This window comes from Mustela nivalis (genome assembly GCF_964662115.1).
Source record: "Mustela nivalis genome assembly, chromosome: 18".
Lineage (NCBI taxonomy): Eukaryota > Metazoa > Chordata > Mammalia > Carnivora > Mustelidae > Mustela > Mustela nivalis.
The window spans coordinates 53,693,783-53,711,574 of record NC_139037.1 but is presented as its reverse complement, the minus strand read 5'-3'; the positions used below and the strand labels follow the sequence as shown (position 1 = coordinate 53,711,574).

The window sequence follows — 17,792 nt, the reverse complement described above, 5'->3', positions numbered from 1 at the left end:
CGAGTCCCGCATCGGGCTCTCTGCTCAGCGGAGAGCCTGCTTCCCTCTCTCTCTCTGCCTGCCTCTCCATCTACTTGTGATTTCTCTCTGTCAAATAAATAAATAAAATCGTTAAAAAAAAAAAAAACAGAGCAGGCTGCTCTTGCAGACATACTGGATTGCGGGGGCGGCGGGGGGGGGGGGTGGATGTGTTTGTGCAGTACAACAGCCCCTGTGGGGTGACTTCAGAAACTCCTGCCTGCACCTGCCAAGACACGGTGGAAGCTGAGACTTATCTTGCTTCAGAGGTCAATGCAGGGGACAGGAACAGGGACACCTCGCCTGGCAGGCCCGGAGGGAGGACCTTACTAAGTGACATAGGGAAGACATTAAGGCTTGAAGTGATGGCCAAGAAAGAATTCTTGAGACATCTTTGGTGCAAAAAAAGTAGTTTTATTAAAGCACAGGGACAGGACCCGTGGGCAGAAAGAGCTGCACTGGGGTCATGAGGACTGGCCCATTATATACGTTCAATTTGGGAGCCAGTTAGGGATATGTGTAAGGCTCCCAGGTATTTTGGAAATGAGGTTTCCGGGATCCTGAAAGGGGTTAGCTATTGTTAGGAAAAGGTCATTTATTTATTATTGTTTAATAAAAACTAGGTCATGAGACCCTTCAGATGTATGTAGGTGGGTCATATGCTTGGAGGAGATTGTCAACATGTCTCTTGAGGGGGTGGAGATAAAGGAAGTTTCCAAAGGAATCTTTATTTGTTAAAGTAGACTTACAGGATCCTGGGGGCTGGGCTAAGATTGCCTTTTGCCCTTAGCAAAGTATCAACATCAAGGCAGCTGAGTTCCTAGAGGAATGTCACTCTGCCTGATTCAAGGACTTGTCAATGGGCTGCAGACAGTAAGGAAACTTAAACTTTATTCTGCCTCTTTTTCCCACATCACCTAGTAAGTGTGCGCCTGGTGGAACCAGGAGGAAAGAACTAACCACAGGTTTTTGGGACGCCGGGCAGAGCCAGCTATGTCCCCAGGATCTCTTCTGTTTTCAATAGAAATTATTCCCTCTTGCAAGGCAGCCACAGAGGTTCTGGGAAGAGATGTGACTTGTCTAAGGTCACACAGCCAAGTAAGTGAAAGGATGGGGAGTCTAGATTTTCTGCACCTTACCATCTCCTCCCCACTCCCACGACCAGGTCCCCACTCCTTCCCCAATTCCCTCTGTTATCCTGAGGAGGAGGACTGGAGTAAAGAGAGAAAAGGGAATTTTACCCCAAAAGTCAATGTTATTCCTGAAAGTAGAGAAACTGAACCGTGTCCCACAAGAATAACTGTGCCCACAAGAAAAGGAACTGGGATCCTAGAATCCTGGGTCTGAGAGAAGAGGGGCTGGGGGCCTGGACTCCCGGGTCTGAGGGAGGAGGAGCTGGGACTGGACTCCTGAGTCTGAGGGAGGAGGGGCTAGGGGTCTGGACTCCAGAGTCTAAAGAAAGAGGGGCTGGGGACCCGGACTCTTGGGTCTGAGGGAGGAGGAGCTGGGGTCCTGAACTCCTGGGTCTGTGGGAGGAGGGGCTTGGGGACCAGACTCCTGGGTCTGAGGGAGGATGATATAAGGACCTGAAGCAGAAAGGAGGTGGGCTCAAGAAGAGTCCCCGACCCGGGGTTCTGGGGATTCGAGATCGGAAGATGTGGGGACGCCCGGGGCGGGAGGGGGTAGGGGCCGGGCCGCAGTAACAAAGGCCTCTCCCTCCAACAAGCAACCCCCCCTCGGCCCCGCCTCCCCGGCCCCCCGCCTCCCCTGATTGGTCGGCCTTCCTGCCCGTCAGCGCCGCCCCCCTCCCCGGGTCTGCAGCAGCTCCGGCCGCCTCGTCGCGCCCCCCCAGCCCCCTCCCCCCGCCCCCGCCGCCCCCCGGGCCGGTGCAGCCGCAGGCGGGGTCCCCCTCCCCCTCCCCCTCTCCCCCCGGCCTCGCGCGCCCCGGACCGGCCCCCCCTTTCCCCTCCCCCTTCGCGCCGCCGCTGCCGCGATGCCCCCCCCTGCGCCCGGGGCCCGGCTCCGGCTTCTCGCCGCCGCCGCCCTGGCCGGCCTGGCCGTCATCAGCCGAGGTACCGCAGCGTCGGGGGCGGGGGGGCTCGGCCGGGACGCCGGGGTCCCGAGCGGGGATTGGGGGTGGGGGGCTGCATCCCAAGCGGGGAAGGGGAGGCCCCCCGAACGCTGAGGTCTGGGCCCGGGGGCGGGGGCTGCACCCCCTGGCTGGGAAGGGGACGCCCGGATTTGTGCCCCGGGGGCAGGGTTCCGCGTCCCGGGGCTGAAGCCTGGGCCTAGGGGCGGAGGTCGGCTTCTCCCGGCCGGCGAGAGGGTCGCGGACACCTGATCCCGGCCTGGGGGCGGGAGTCTGCGGCTCGGGATCAGGGAGAGGGATCAAACGCTAAAGTAAGGGTGCTTGGGCAGGCTCTCTGAACTGAGTTGGGGTGTGGAGGGGAAGGGGATGCCCCGTCGGGGGTTTTCATCTCTGAGTGAAGACAGTCCCTGAGGGGGTCCTGGCCTGAGGGCTGGGGTGGGCGTTTCTGGGCAAAGGTGGGGGGATGGTGTCTTCCCAGGGTCTGTAAAAGAAGGCGGCAGGGGTATCCACAGACCTCCTTCCCAGGGCCAGGAAAAGAAGAGGGGCTCTGGCCTCCCAGATGGGTCATGGAGGTGGGGAGAAAGTGCCCGCGTTTGGGAGGTTGCAGTTATGTAGGGGAATGAAGCTGGTGATCCAGGAAGTTGGGGGCGCTGGGCTGGGGACTCAGACGCAGGAAGCTCTGGCTGAGTAGCAGGGTTCAGAGGCTGGACTGAGGATGAGAGAGGGGCAGATTGGGAAGGGAGGGAAGGAAAGGGTTAACCTGAGGTCAATGGGTTAATCTCAGCCCTGCTGAGAGTGGGGAGGAATGGGGCTGGGGGTTGGTGTGTGGAGTGGGGAGGGGCGAGCTGGGCAGTCTTTGGAGAGCGGATGTGGATGGCTGCTGGGACCCTGTGGCTCCCCAGTGGGTTGGCAGCCAGGGATGGTCCAGGATGTGCCCCCTGGAGAGAGGAGGCTAGAGCAAGAAGGCGGGAGGCAGGGATCAGGGTTAACTCAGAGCTTCTGGAGGATTCCCCCAGGCCCTGCCTTGAACCAAGGATCACAGTCAGGGACACACAGTCAGGGACAACCTAGAGACCTCAACAGTCTCAAGGAGGCAGCCACTCTCAGTCTCCCACCCACACAGACCAGGTCTCGCACAGACACATAAACACCCGTCACCGGTCTGACCCAGAGCTGCGCCTGCAGACACCCACAGTCACACAAACAGAGCCCTGCGCGCAGGACCCCCAGCCCAAGGGCCTCAGCTGACTGGAGCCTCAGTGGGTTGGAGCAGGTTCCAATGTTCCTCCAGCCTGACCTGTCTGAATCACCATCTGACGCTCTGTCTGTCTGTGTCTCTCTGCCTCTGTCACTCGTCTCTTTAGGTCATTTCCAGAGGCTCCCTAACTCTGGGGGACATCCCGCTTGTCTCTGCCTCTGGGTCTCTGTCTCTCCATCCCTGCCGTCCTCAGTACAATTTCACATCTGCCTTCCCTGCCTTGGGCCCTGCTTCTCATCGTCACACACACGCACCTGTCTCGTTCTGGCCCCCTTGTTCTTCGATCCTTTCACTCCTGGAAAATCACGTCCCATCTTGGTCCCTGACACCTCCCATTTTTTGTCCTTGTCCTTTCCTTGTCCCTTGTCTTCTCCTTCTTTCCATGTTCCTCATAACCTCGTGACCCCCATCCTTCTTCCCCTCTCCCTTCACCACCCCTTCTTTTCCTTCAGTCTCAAGATAACTTCCCATTTTCTACTTTGAATCTTCCAGATCCCAGAAATTGCTGTTGTACACACATCCTGGGCTGGGAGCTTCTTGGAGCCAGGAGGCGGTCTGTGACCTAGGACCAAGTCCTCTCCCACTGCCAGGCCTTGGGTTCCCCATCAGGGACTAGGGCAAGAGGCATTGGGGGTTGGTCTGAGACAGATCTAAGTGGCAGCAAGCAGCCCCACCCACTGACAGCTGGGGCTCTCTGAGAAAAAGCTGGGTGTGGGGGGCATACACAAAATTGCATTTCCTCTCCTCACCGATTCATTTGCTCTTTTTCACATTCCAGAAGGAATGCATGCAAGTGAGCACACACATACATCCTCTACAAGTATGTATTAGAGCAAACCCCACCTTGTCCTGGCCCCGCCCCTCCAACATGCACTCCCTGCACTCTCTTGAGAAAGCCCAGGTCACGGCTTCCCTCACTCAAAGTCAGACACGCAGAGTTGAACACATGTAAGGTGTTGGTTTGTTGGCTGATGCTTTCCCTGAGACAGAAACAAAATAAGCCCATTTCTCCGCAACTGGCTTTTTTTTTTTTTTTTTTTTTTTTTTCCCACTTAACTTAAGCTCCCCGGCATCCAGAGATATGGTTCTATCTTTAGTTTCTTTTCTAAATTCTTTGTGCCAACACTCACACTCACACATACATATATTCACTTCTAGCCGGTAAGGGGTGCTGGACGGAGTGGGGCAGGCAGAACAGGGCGTGCTGGCCACTGTCCATGTTCCTCTGAGGACCCGGTCTGTCCGGACTGGATATTTGAGCACAGAGTCTCTGTTCTGGGCACTGGGGATGTGTATATACGCTACAGTGAGCAAGCCAAATGAAGTCAAGGAGCCCTCAATCTTAGTGGGATGGAGAGAGATCAAAACCTAGAAACAAGAAAAACAAGCAAATAAGTAAACAGGTAATCTCAGAGAGTGACGAAGGGTAGTGTAAAGAAATTAAGAGTGATTTCAGGGACGACCATGGGAGCTCTGGTGGTTGAGAGAGCCCTGTCTGAGCTGCAAGGAGCAGAGTTCAGAAGGAAAGGAGAGAAGTCAGCCTTTAAAAGATCCCAAGGGAACAGTGGAGGCAAAGGTCCTGAGGAGGGAACCAGCAGAAAGGAGCAGCCATCATATAATGGATAGTTCCAGGGTTCTTGGCTCAGGGAGTCCAGACATCTGTCCTGGGAAGGCCCCTACACTTGGAGGTCAGCAGAGAGGAAGGGGGATCTGGGGGTTGCAGCCCCTTCTCACCAGCTCTTCCCTGCCAGAGCCACACCCCCTCCCAATGCATCCCCCACCGCTCCCTGAGTCCAGCCTCACTTTTGCCACAGCTCCCTGAGTGACCGCCATAAGTCACCCACCCTTGTGGGCCTTGGCTTCCCATTGGTGGGTTCCAGAACTGTGGAATCCAAGCTTCCCCCCACTGGAGAGTCCCAGCTTCACCAAAGTTCCCCCTTTGAGGGGTAGCAGGAGGTGCTTATCTCCAACCAGAGGCCCTCCATCTGTTAGAAATCTCTTTCTCACTTAAGGGGAGGAAACTTACCTACATGTGACCTTCATCGCTTGACTTATCAAGGGGTATGAAGGCTACTAGTGCAGACTGGCATGGACCCAAGTGGGTCCTTCCAGTCACCACTGGCCCCCCAGACCAGCTGGGGCACCTGTCGCACCACCATCCCATCAGCCAGCACACGTGGGGGCTGTGGGCAGGCACTCAGCTAGCAGGCTCTGCATTGAACCTGTTGCTTGGGTGACCTCTTGTCATCCTCCCCACCACCCGCAACACCATGCAGGAGGCACAATTATCATCCCCACTTACACAGGGGGAAACTTGAGTCCCGGGGAGGTGAAGGAATTTGTGCAAGTAACTGGCCGTGAGGGGGCTCGAACCCCGGCAGCCTGGGTACCCAGTCTGTTCTTTCAGTGGCCTGGTTATGCTGGCATGGTGGTGTCAGAGCAGATGCTGACAGGGCAACCAGACATGAGTCGCCGACTCAACTCTGGTGGGTGCAGGGCATAGAGCAACGGGTCCCCCACCCCCACCCCCGGGGGACTGACACCGAACCCCAGATAGCAATAGATGTTTCTTAAAAAAGAAGGTGCTGTTAAGAACAGTTAGCATTTATTGGACCATTCCTGCATGCTAAGCGCTGAGCTAAACATTTTGCTTGCATGTTCTCATGGAATGCCCCACAAAACCCTTAGAGGGAATGACTTGGTTTTTTTTTTTTCCCCTTTTTATAGATGGGGGAAACTGAGGCTGAGACTGTCTAAGGCTCACCCAGCCAGGAAATGGTGGGGCAGACATTTGTTCTCTTAACACAGATTCCTCCCGGCTTTCTTATCTAGTCTCTCAGGACCATTCATTCTTCCTACAAACACTTCCCTGTTCTGGGCTAAACCCAGCTCTGGGGGACACAGCCAAGATTCGGGCTGGGCAGGCACCCCTGAACACTGTCCCAGCTGAGTTAGAGGGTATCCAGTAGAAAGGGTTGAGATTCTCTGTCTTGAGCAGTCAGGGAGGCCCTCCTGGAGGAGGGGGCATTTGAGTTTGGGTCTTGAAGGATGAATAGCAGTTCAAGAGTTGGAGACACATGCTGTACGTATCTCTTTACATTTACTCTTTCAACAGGTATTTCCCAAGGCCTTCCAGGGTCAGGCCATATGCTGGGAGATGCTGAGGATACAGACCTGAGTTAGACCCAGGCTCTGCCCTCAAGAAACTTCTAGTCTGAAGGGGGAAACAGACAACAGATGGCCACCATGGTGTGATGTGAGCTTTAATGGAGGTAGTCCAGGCACTGTGGGAATACAGACCAGGCTTAGAGGGGGTAAGGAGGGCTTCCCAGAATTAAGGGAGAGTTTTCTAAGCAGAATTCCTACAGAGTGGATCTCATGTGCACTGGCTTATTTATTTTTACACTAAACATCTTTCGAGGCCTCCTGTGGGCCAGGCCCAGAGCCAGCAATGCTGGAACCCTGGAGGTGGGTCAGACCCAGGCCTCTCCCTGAGGGGCTCCCATCTGTTGAAGGACACATGCTCAGACAGGATCCGGGGTGAAAAGGACCGAGACAGAGGGAAGAGCAGTGCTCAGGGACTGAGTGGGTGTGGAATGACTAACCCAACCCCTACTTCCACTTACCAAAGCCCAGGAAAGAGCAGGGACTTGCCCAAGGTCACACAGCAGGGAGGAGGGTCCTGATTCTGGAATCTGGGAATTGTGTGAGACAGGCATGCAGATTCATGACACAGGGACCAAGAATCCAAGACCTGAGACATGGATTCCTTCATCTCTTACCTCCTGGGACTGCCCTCAGCTGAGCCTGGAGCTGGGCGTGCTGGGGACACAGATGGTCTGAGCCAGGCTCTGCCCTGCAGGAGCAGGTGGGAGAAGCAGATGACTCGGATCCAGGGTCCCCTGGGAGCTGTCTCTCCTAGGAGAGGCCTCATTATAATAGACCCTTGGAGAAGGAGAAGCATTTCTGTCATAAGCGGTGGGACAGAGGGACCAGGAGAAAAGTGGGGAATGTGGACCTGGGTCACACACCCAGGGAGACAAAGCAGGAGAGTGACTCCAGGGTCTCAGACCCAAGTTGAGGGGGGCTGAGTTTTGTCCTGGGGGCAGGAGGGAGCCACGGGAGAAGCGGAGGCAGCTCTGAGTGTTAGGAAGATCCCTCTGGAAGGAGTGTGTGTCTGTATTTCCGTCTGCCAGGACATAGGATTGAGGTCCGCCTGTGTCTGCGGGCCTTGCTCTCGCCAGCAGCAGCTGGTGTAGCCCAGGACTTAGTTCAGGAGCCCTGGGCCCCTGAAGCCTGGGGGACCTTGGACAGCTCCGTCTTCACGACCAGGCCTCCTGTAACCTTGGACAGTGGCTGTCACCGGAGGAGGAGGGGGGATTTTGTCCCCTATGGGGCATCATCGAGCAATGTCCAGAGCAGTTGTGATCGTCACCACTGTGAAGGGGGGCAGCTACTGGCATCCAGTGGGTAGATCCCAGGGATAGCGGTATGGAGTCCCTACAGTCCCTGGTGGGGACAAGACAGTCCCCAAAGGGGAGAAGCACCTGTCCTCAAACGTCAGTGGGGCCATAGTGGAGAAGCCCAGGTCTGTGAGTGTGTGAGCAGGAGTATGACAGGTCCCGTGGCATGTGTGTGTGTGCGGGAGGTGTGTGTGTGTGTGATCTGATCGTGACAGCGTGACTGCCTGCACCCGATTCTTGGCCCAGGGTGGCTCCTTTGTATTTGAGAGGCTGTGACAGGGTAACCGTTTCCTCGCACACTGTAGCTTTCTGCACGACTTTCCAGAGTGCAGGGGTGGGGGGTGGTGAGCATGGCCCTTCGGCTGGTAGTGTCAGCGTGACTGATGAGGCTAGTGTGTATGTGTGTGTGTGCGAGAGAGAGAGGGAGAGAGAGAGAGCCAGCAATGGCCCCCGGATGGGGCTGTAACCAGTTGCATGTAGACAGCCCCCACCTGCGTGTGGGGCTGTTGGTGTCAGTGCGACGGTGTGGGTCTATCTGTGTACAGTGGGCTGACCTTCTGCTGGGCATGGGTCCTGGGCTGTGTGTCAGCAGGAGTGTGTGTACACGGGGCCCCCGAGCAGGCCCCATTGCCCTCTGGATGTTGGAGTGTCAGACTGTTTCCTGGCCCAGCCTGGGCTCTGGGTGTCTTCCCTGGGCCCCGGCGATGTGTCTGTCTCTGTGCGTGTCTGTCTGCTGGCCGTCTCCTGCTGTTACCAGGGCTGTGTGGCCGTGTCCACTCTGCACAGCTCGGGTGCAGGCAGGCCCCTTCCCTGCATCCAGAAGTGACTCTGGCCACGGGGCGGGGCTGCAGGGCCCACCCCAAACCCCAGGACCTGGGGAGCCCTCCACACTGGCTCTGCCCCAGCCCAGTCCTGAGGGGCTGCTGATGGGGCCCATGGGAGTCATTGGGGCGGCACGGGCAATTAATTCATTAGATTAATTAGCTCCTCATGCGAGGGCAGGGGCAGGGCAGCCCCATGCTGAGCCCTCCTTCCCCAGGCATCCAAGGTCATCCAGCCTCTCCCCCGGCCTGTGCGACTCCATCCGCCTCCGCCTCTGTGTGCCCAGCCCCCACTCCCTGGCCCTGGTCCAGCCCACTGGCCACGGTCCACAGACATGAATAGATGGGGGTGTGGGCTCTGCTGGGCGATGGTGCCCATGAGCTGCGCTGGAGGGTGCGGGCTGGCGTGGGTGTGTGCCTGCAGGTGTGCCCCGCAAGCATGGGCAGGCGGGTGTGTCTGAGTCACGTCCTTGTGGCTGTACACAGGGCCCAAGGGCGAATCTGTGCATCCGCGATAGCAGCGTGTCTGAGTGGAGACATGCACGCGCCTGTGTTGGGGAGCACGTGTCCACATTTCTGTGTCCGTAGGTCTGTGTACACATGTGGGTGACTGTGTATTTCCCTGTGTTTCTGAATTGCTATGTGTACATGGATCTGTGTGTGTGTGCGCCATGAGCCTGAATGTGTCGGTGCCTGTGTACGTGTACATCTGTGTGTCTGTATGTGCACCTGTGTGAGTCTATATATGGCTCCGTGTGTCCTTGAACTTTGAACGTGTGTGTGTGTGTACACTGAATATGTGAGCAACCGTGTGGACACGTGTGTGCATGTTTGCGTACGTATATGGGTGTGCCTCTGGGCATGACCTCTGTGAATATGTATATGTGTGTGTGTGCACGCGTGTGTCTGTGTGCCGTGATTAGGATGTGGTCTCAGTGTCTTTGGAGGCATGTAGGCCTGTGTATCCCAGTCTGTCTGAGTCAGCGCGAGCTTGCGGAAAGGGACAGGCTGCGTATGTTTGCTCCGAGTGCGTCTGCAGCATGTCTCTGGAAACATCGATGACTGCGTTTGCCACGGGGTGTGGGAAATGTCTGCGGGTGTCCAGACGTGTCCAGTCCCCGCTGAGCTGCCCTTCCTGTCCACAGGGCTGCTGTCCCAGAGCCTGGAGTTCAGCTCTCCTGCGGACAACTACACAGTGTGCGAAGGTGACAACGCCACCCTCAGGTACCTCTGATCTCAGGGACTCTGAAATCACCCAGTCCCGCTCTGTTGCCTTCCTCAGAAGACAATCCTGACTTGCACGGACAGCCTGGCCCCTGTCAGTCAGGAGAGGTGGTTAGGGGCATGACACTGGGCCTGGTTCTGTGCCTGGGCCTGGGTGTCCCCATCCGTGAAATGGGTGGAGGGATGATAACCACTATGAGGGCTGCCACAGGGATTCAAGATTTTGTACACACATTCCAAGTTCGGAGAGCACGGCACACTGTGACCAATTAACAGATGGCTTATTTCCCCCGCTCAGTGCTGCTCCCTACACTAGGTCTGCCCTTGCTCTGGGTCTCTATCCCCCTCTCCCTGGGTCTCCATTCCTCATCTCTGCATCTCTGCCTGTCTCTCCCAGAGTGCTCCAGATACTTTTCCAGTCTCTAGCACACAACATTCACTCAGTAACCATCAGCTACCCTTCCTTTCGCACTTGGGCTCAAACTCGAGGCTCAGTTTACCCACCTGTAAAGTGGGCCCAGTCACTTCTCCCACACAGGGCTTCAGTGGGAACTGGCGATGCAGTGAGCCTTCCTCTCCCCACCTCTGAGCCCCCACGATGGCAGAACCTGGAGGGCCTTCTGGGGTGGAGGAGAGAAGAACCCTCCACCCTTGTCCTCCCAAAGCTGCTTCATTGACGAGCATGTGACCCGTGTGGCCTGGCTGAACCGCTCCAACATCCTGTACGCGGGCAATGACCGCTGGACCAGTGACCCGCGGGTGCGGCTGCTCATTAACACGCCCGAAGAGTTCTCCATCCTCATCACCCAGGTGGGGCTCGGCGATGAGGGCCTCTACACTTGCTCCTTCCAGACCCGCCACCAGCCGTACACCACTCAGGTCTACCTCATCGTCCACGGTGAGCCCTCGGCTGGGCCTTGGGTGGCAGAGGGGATGGAGGGCACGAGGGAGAGGGAATCCTCACATCCTTGCCAATTGTCTGATCCCTGATCCTGGGGATACATGGTGTGGGAGGCAGACACACACCCTGCCCTCGCAGATTTCAGCCAAGCGGAAGGAGGGACAGCCACCCAGAAAGTGACCTTTCAGCATGACAGCTTCTAGGGCAGGAGAGCTGCAGGGGTGAGGGAGTGCTCAGGGAAGACCGGCTCCCCTCAACTCTGTTTACTGAGCACCTACTATGTGCTGGCAGTGCTCTAGGCGTGAGGGTTGGAGAAGGTGCCAGGCGGGTTCTCCCTACCCTTTTGAAGCTGACTTTCTAAGGAGGCGGCTTCCCAGACATAACATCTGAGCTGAGACCTTCAGCTGGGTGCAGTGCTGGTACCAGACACGGAGCAGCGCAGCAGGGATTGCGGGGAGAAAATGAGTCGGGTGTGCAGAGCAGGTCCCATGTGGCTAGATGCCCCAGAATTCAGAGGGAAAGGTGGGAAGGAGACAGAGAGATCAACAGGGGACAGAGCTCAGGAGGACAGGGAGCAGTTGGAAAGACAGGGACCCAGAGACAGAGACAGCCCAGGGGGCCCATGACAAGCCCCGACTCAGAAGCCAGACCACCCAGCTGCTGAGGAACCCTGAGCAAGCCGGGCGGCCTCGGACTCCTCATCTGTAAAATGGGATGACTCTGTCATGTATCAGATCCAAGACATGGTCAGCTGGAAGGGGCATCTTTATTTTATGCTCTGCCAAAAAAGAAAAGAGAAATAACCCCGCCAATTAAACTCTGGCATTCTATGTTGGCAGACCTTCCTGATTGGAATAAGGTTCCAGTGGGTGGGAGAAACAGACATATGTGTTAGAATTGATGACTATAGCGACATCTACCCCAGGGGGTGGCAGGGTGGTGAAGGTTTAATGAGCTAATTTGTGTAAAACACTGAGAACAGGGTTACCATGCCAGAAGCACCATATGAGTATTTGTTATAGAAATAAATTGTCTAAAATAAGAATAATAACAATTAATAAATAAAAATAGACAGAGATAAGGTGGGAGGAGTTCCGACCAGAAGGCAGAGAAACCAAGTTGGGATGAAGAGGGACAGAGAGAGACAGAGAGACAGAGACTGCAAACAAACAGGAAAGAGAGACCAGCAGTTAGACAAGGAGCCAGACCCAAGAGTCAAGGGAGAAACACAGAGGAATTCTCAGAAAGATAGAGAGAATGTTGGCTGATCCCCTGGGTCTAAGGGAGGAGGGGCTGGGGGCCAGGGCTCTTGGGTCCTTGGAGGCCATATTCGGCCTCTCACTGACCTCTCCCCTTCTGGCCTGCAGTCCCTGCCCGCATCGTGAACATCTCCTCGCCTGTGACAGTGAACGAGGGGGGCAGTGTGAACCTGCTTTGCCTGGCCGTGGGACGGCCGGAGCCCACAGTCACCTGGAGGCAGCTCCGAGGTGAGGACCCCACCCTGGCCCAAAACCCCTTTCCCTACTCCGCAATCTGGGCCCCTTGATCCCCCTTATCCCTAGCTAGATTCCTAGACTCCCCTTTTCTTCCATCCCTCATTCCCCCAAACCTTGTCATGACCTGCTTTCCCCCTTCCCCACTGACCCCGTTATGTCGCCAGCAGCCCCCAGAGCCTCAGAGTCTTCAGCACCTGCAGGGCTGAACCACTGTCTCTAATTCACTTGCTGGACCCCAGCCTGCTCCCTGTCCCCACCCCAGTAGCCCTGGTCTCTTCCCCACCGGCTAACTTAATTCTGGGTCCTCAGTCCCTACCACTAACCCTAAGTCAGGTTATAACCAGTGGCCCCTGCCTCTGTTCCTATCTCCTGGTCATTTCACTACATCTCCTCTGCCAGATGCTCTAGCCCAGCCGTTCTCAGACTGTGGTCCCCAGACCAGCAGCATCGGCATCCCCGGGAGCTTGCCAGAAACACCCCTTCTGGACCCATTGCAGGCCTAATTAGAAATCTCCCTCACCCACCGTCACCACCACCAGTCTGTTTTAACAAGCCCTTCAGGTGATTCTGGTGATGGAGCTGAGAACCACTACTCTAGGATCCCCCCAAACATAGCCCCACAGTACCTGAACGTGATATGCAGCACCTTGTGTGCCTGGATCTCCACCCCCACCCCCCAGATCCCTAGACCCTCAGTCACTGGGACTTTAGAGAGCAAAGGTGCCAGTCACTCTATCCCCGAGACCCAAGAACCCAATAACTCAGTCTCAGATCCTGGATCCTTTCATACCAGGTCATCTGAGCCCCACAGTCCTGGGCTTGAGATCCTGGATCCCAAAGGGTCTTCCAAGCCTGGTGATGTGTCATGAGCCCCGAGATATCTGAATTACTGATCCCAATTACTTGATCCTGATTCCCTGAACCCAAGAATAAGCTCCCAGAACTCTGGACCACCCCCTCCTTTGGTCTGTAGTTTCTGGATCTTTTTGAGCTCCCAAATCCTGGGATCCCCCCCCCCCACTGGGTTCTGTGAGCCTCATGATCTTAATGGTGAACTCCAGATCCCTGGATCGGTTGTATCCCCAAATTCTAGGACTCTCCCCATTGGGTTCTAGTTACCAGGCTCCTGACCCTCATTCCTTGCCCCACCCCTAGCAGGAGATCCCAGGCCGGGATCCACACCCCTGCCCCAAAACCCTCCTGGCTCACACTGACCCGGGCACTCCAGGCCCTGCGGTGCCTGCCCCGCTGATGTGTGTCCGTGTTGTGCCCGTGTTGTCCCGTGTTAAGTGTTTGTGTCCGGCCCCGCCCCCTCCCATTCCCTCCCCGAACAGACGGCTTCACCTCGGAGGGCGAGATCCTGGAGATTTCTGACATCCAGCGAGGCCAGGCCGGGGAATATGAGTGCGTGACTCACAACGGCGTCAACTCGGCGCCTGACAGCCGCCGTGTGCTGGTCACAGTCAACTGTGAGCCCCCTTGGCACTGCTCATGAAAGGGGGGCAGGCCCTGGGTCCCTGGGGAGGAGCATGGGAGTGCTGGACGCCTGGAAAGGAGGGAGGACGGGGATGGGGACAGAACCCCTTAGACCTCACCTCGCTAGGAGAATTCACTGAATCTTGCCCCTGGCCAGATCCTCCAACCATCACGGATGTGACCAGTGCCCGCACGGCCCTGGGCCGGGCTGCCCTCCTACGCTGTGAAGCCATGGCCGTGCCGCCTGCGGACTTCCAGTGGTACAAGGATGACAGACTGTGAGGACAGCACCCTGGCGTGCTCTGCGGGGTGGGGGTAGGGGGAAGGTAGCCAAGCCCTAGATCCCGAGAACTGGGGATCCATCTTCTAGGGGATGGGGTCCTCTGGGCCCCAGGGAGGTCTTGGGGAGCTTACTGAAATCTTGGGCCCCACAATATGAATTTGGAACCTTGTCTCTTCGGGCTGTTCAGGGAAATTTGGGGGTCGATGCTCATGATATGGCGAGGAAGCTTCAGAGACCATTGGGGTTGAGGTCCAGCAGGGTCTGGGAGCCTCTAGAGATTGGGGGCACACACTGGGAGAGTCCAGTGACCCTGAAGGGTAGGGGTGCCTGGCAGGGGTGCCTGTGGGAGTGGTCCGGGGACCCATGGGGAGCTAGATCCCGAAGCTAGGGGTCTTTGAGGTAGGGGGCAGAATGAGGGGCTGCCGGGAAATGGGGGAGGATGAGAGTCGGAGGGGTGGAGTGGGATCTGCACCCCGAGGGAGTCCCACGCCAGGGTCCCATGGCCCAATCCCTGACCCAGATCCCCGGCAGGCTGATCAGCGGTGCAGCCGAGGGCCTGAAGGTGCAGACGGAGCGCACCCGCTCGATGCTTCTCTTCGCCAACGTGAGCGCCCGGCATTATGGCAACTACACGTGTCGCGCCGCCAACCGGCTGGGAACGTCCAGCGCTTCCATGCGCCTCCTGCGTGCGTCCGATCGGGAGGGGGGGGCCAAGGGGGGGGGGGACGAGGCCGGGACTGCCCCCAGACTGACCGCGAACTTGGGAAAGTGACCCAAGCTGAGACCCAAGCAACGTGACTGAGCGAGAGACGCATCCATTCAGTGGATGTCGATTCATTGAGGGCCCACTAGGGGTCGGAACTGAGACTGGAATGGTAAGAAGCAGCCAGCCCCGCGGAGATCTGCGGGAAGAGCTTTGCAGGTCGAGGGAAAGCTGTAGGTACGCAAAGGCACAGCAAGGAAGCTAGCGTGACCTGGGCAGAGTGATCACCGTGGAGTCTCAGGCTAAAGAGGGAAGGAGAGGCAAAGTCTCATGGGCCATGGAAAGGATTTCGGATTTTATTCTATTGCAGGGTGAGGCCCCTGGAGGCTGCTAAGCAAGGGACTCACCAAGGGGTTGACGGTTCTGAAGAGTCACTGACTGCTGTTTGAGGAATAGCCTGTAGGGGGCGCAAGATGGAGGCCAAGGGACCAGGGAAGGGGCGACCGCGGTAACCCAGGCCTGGAGCGGTGGCGCAAAGTCGCTGTGGCCTGGAGATGTTTCGAAGGCAGAGGGAAGCAGGAAGTGGAGTCGAGGCAATCGCAGGTGTTGGCTCCAGTAGCCGGGAGAAGGGGAACGTAGTAGTAAAGTATTGAAGTGGGGGCCGTAGCCAGTCTAGGGAGACAAGCCAAGGGTCCCGTGTCCGGCGCGCTGACTGCCAGACGCTTCGTAGCCATACTGGATAGTATCTGTACTGGATGGACCTCCACGACGTGAAGATCTGAGAAAGACAGGGGCTGAGAGAGGGACTGAGCAGCAGAGTGAAGTCATGTTCGGCGAGATGCTGAGACTCAGATCAGAGTGGGAGAGCAGGCACACTGAACAAAAGCCCCAGGAAAGCCCCTAGAGAGGGAGGCTCAAAGACACCCTCAGAGACAGGGCAGACACAGGGAACAGCGAGACACACACGGGGTCTCCCCTTCCCAGGCCACCCCTGTGACGCTCTCTCCTTCCCCAGGCCCAGGATCCCTGGAAAACTCAGCCCCGAGGCCCCCGGGGCCCCTGACCCTCCTCTCCGCCCTGGGCTGGCTGTGGTGGAGGATGTAGGAAGAACCCAATGCAGCTCGCCTCCCCCTGCACGGGGCCTGAGGCCAGGAGCAAGAGAGAAAGGGAGAGCAAGCGCCGTGGGTCTCGAGGAGGCGGAAGAGCTCTCTGCCAACGAGGAGAAAGAAGAGAGGAGGAGGAGGAGGAAGAGGAGGAAAGCTCTTTAGAGAACCCATCACTGTGAGGGATAACGCAAAATTATGCATCTTTCTACAGCCATTTTCGCCACCGTTCACGTTTCCGACTGTGACCCACCCCCGGCCACCCCACACCCCTCTCTTAGCTCAGGCTGTCAACCGGATCGTGTGTATGTAGTGGATGTGTGTGAGCATGAGCCTGCACGCGTGTGTATGTGTGTGGGGGGGAGGGGCTCAGCAATCTTCCCTCCCCCAAAACCCCCACGCCTACTGCCCCCAATGCTGCTGCCTCTCACCTCTGGCTGGAGGTAGGTATGTGGGCTTCGTGGCAGAAGCTGTGAGGAGAGGATTTCCAGGCTCCCCCGTCCCCAGTATATGCACGCACAGCACCCCCTCCCCTCTCTGTTGAGAGTGTCTCCTGGGCCGGTTAGGAGTGAGGAGGGGTGTCGCGCACTTGCCTGTCAAGCTTTCATTCAGCCTTTGTGAGCAGGTGGGAGAGCTCCCTCTTGGCTCTGGGCCTCCTTGCTGTCTACCATCAGCTGCCTGCAGCCCGAGCGAGGCCCCGTCACTGGCTCAGCAGCCTGAGACCTTCCCACTCTCTCTGCCCCCCCTTCCCTCCCCTGACTTTCTGGCCCTATCTGGGCCAATCGGTGCTTCCATCCAACTGTCAGACTGGTGCCTGTGGTCACCTGTCTGTCAGTGCTTTGCCCTACCCCACCCCTAGCTCCCCTCAGCCCGCTGCAGCCACCCACAGGTGTGGGCTTGCTGGTCTACCACCCCCCCCCGACCTCTCCACCAACTGTACCTCCCAAAGGCTGACCTGACCGCCCTCACACACACTCCGATAGACACACACATACCAGCGACTGTGACCAGCAATAGCCCCCCCGGCTCCAGCTGTCCTGCAGCTGGTGACCAGCTTATAGTTCCCCTGAGAGTGGGCAACTTGTCAGGAGGAGGCGCTGAGAGGCTGTAACTTCAGCTCTGATGGGAGGAATATGCAGTATGCATACCACTTACACAGAGTGGGGAAGAGAGAGGCATCACAGACATCCCCAGTCCAGACCAAGATGTCAGGTCGCCAGCTCTGACTCCTGGGAGACCCGCTAGAAACACTCACCCCAAACCACACACCCAGAGCTTGGGGAGGAAGAGATCAGAGCAGGGGTGGGGGGAGGGGGGCAAGGGGCAGTGACTGTACCTCAGACGGGGGCGTGGGCCCCATCCCACATTGTCTTCCATCCCCAGGGTCCAGGGGGTTGGGGAGGGGTGGGAGAGGGACACCAGGGAGGGGGTGGGGGGACCCTGGGGGCCGTGTGTTCCGACTCATGGGGAGTGTTGAGACCACCACACCAATAAACGCCTTTTTCCAAAGTCTCTGCCTGCAAGTGTCAGGGTCATTAAGGATTTGGGTGAGTGGAGGGCCAAGGGTCTTTTGTGGTGCCTCCTCGGCATCATTTCTACCCTCTCTCTCTTTCAGTAGATTTGAAATTGACCCATTACACAATGATGTGAGATCTATCTAGATCTGCACCATTGCTTTTCCCTGTTACATGGAAGATCTTGGGTCTGTGGGAATAACAGTGGTGGGGAAGGTAGTATGTACAGGCCGAGAATGGTAGAAACACTAGAGTATAGAAAAGAAGGTCTAAAGAAACTGAGTCCATGGTGACATTGTTTGAGTAGCTGGATCAAAGCTTACCTGATGCCCACCTTCATTTATATAAGCAATACACTCTCCTGAAAGTATAAGCCAATTTGTGTTAGGTTTCTTACCAGTGATTAAAAAGGAAATGAAAAGTCTGATATAGAAAAAATATAG

At 57.0% G+C, this 17,792-nt stretch overlaps 1 protein-coding gene across 1 annotated transcript; it reads left to right on the top strand.

Moving 5' to 3' along the window:
• The first annotated feature begins 1,834 nt into the window (after nt 1-1,834).
• IGLON5 (IgLON family member 5) lies at nt 1,835-17,338 on the top strand. Its single transcript, XM_082710083.1, has 8 exons — nt 1,835-2,090; nt 9,795-9,873; nt 10,539-10,771; nt 12,142-12,261; nt 13,605-13,739; nt 13,904-14,024; nt 14,561-14,715; nt 15,748-17,338. Exons 1-8 carry the CDS (start codon nt 2,012-2,014, stop codon nt 15,834-15,836), a joined length of 1,011 nt encoding a protein of 336 aa, XP_082566209.1. The 5' UTR covers nt 1,835-2,011; the 3' UTR covers nt 15,837-17,338.
• The last annotated feature ends 454 nt before the right edge of the window (nt 17,339-17,792 follow it).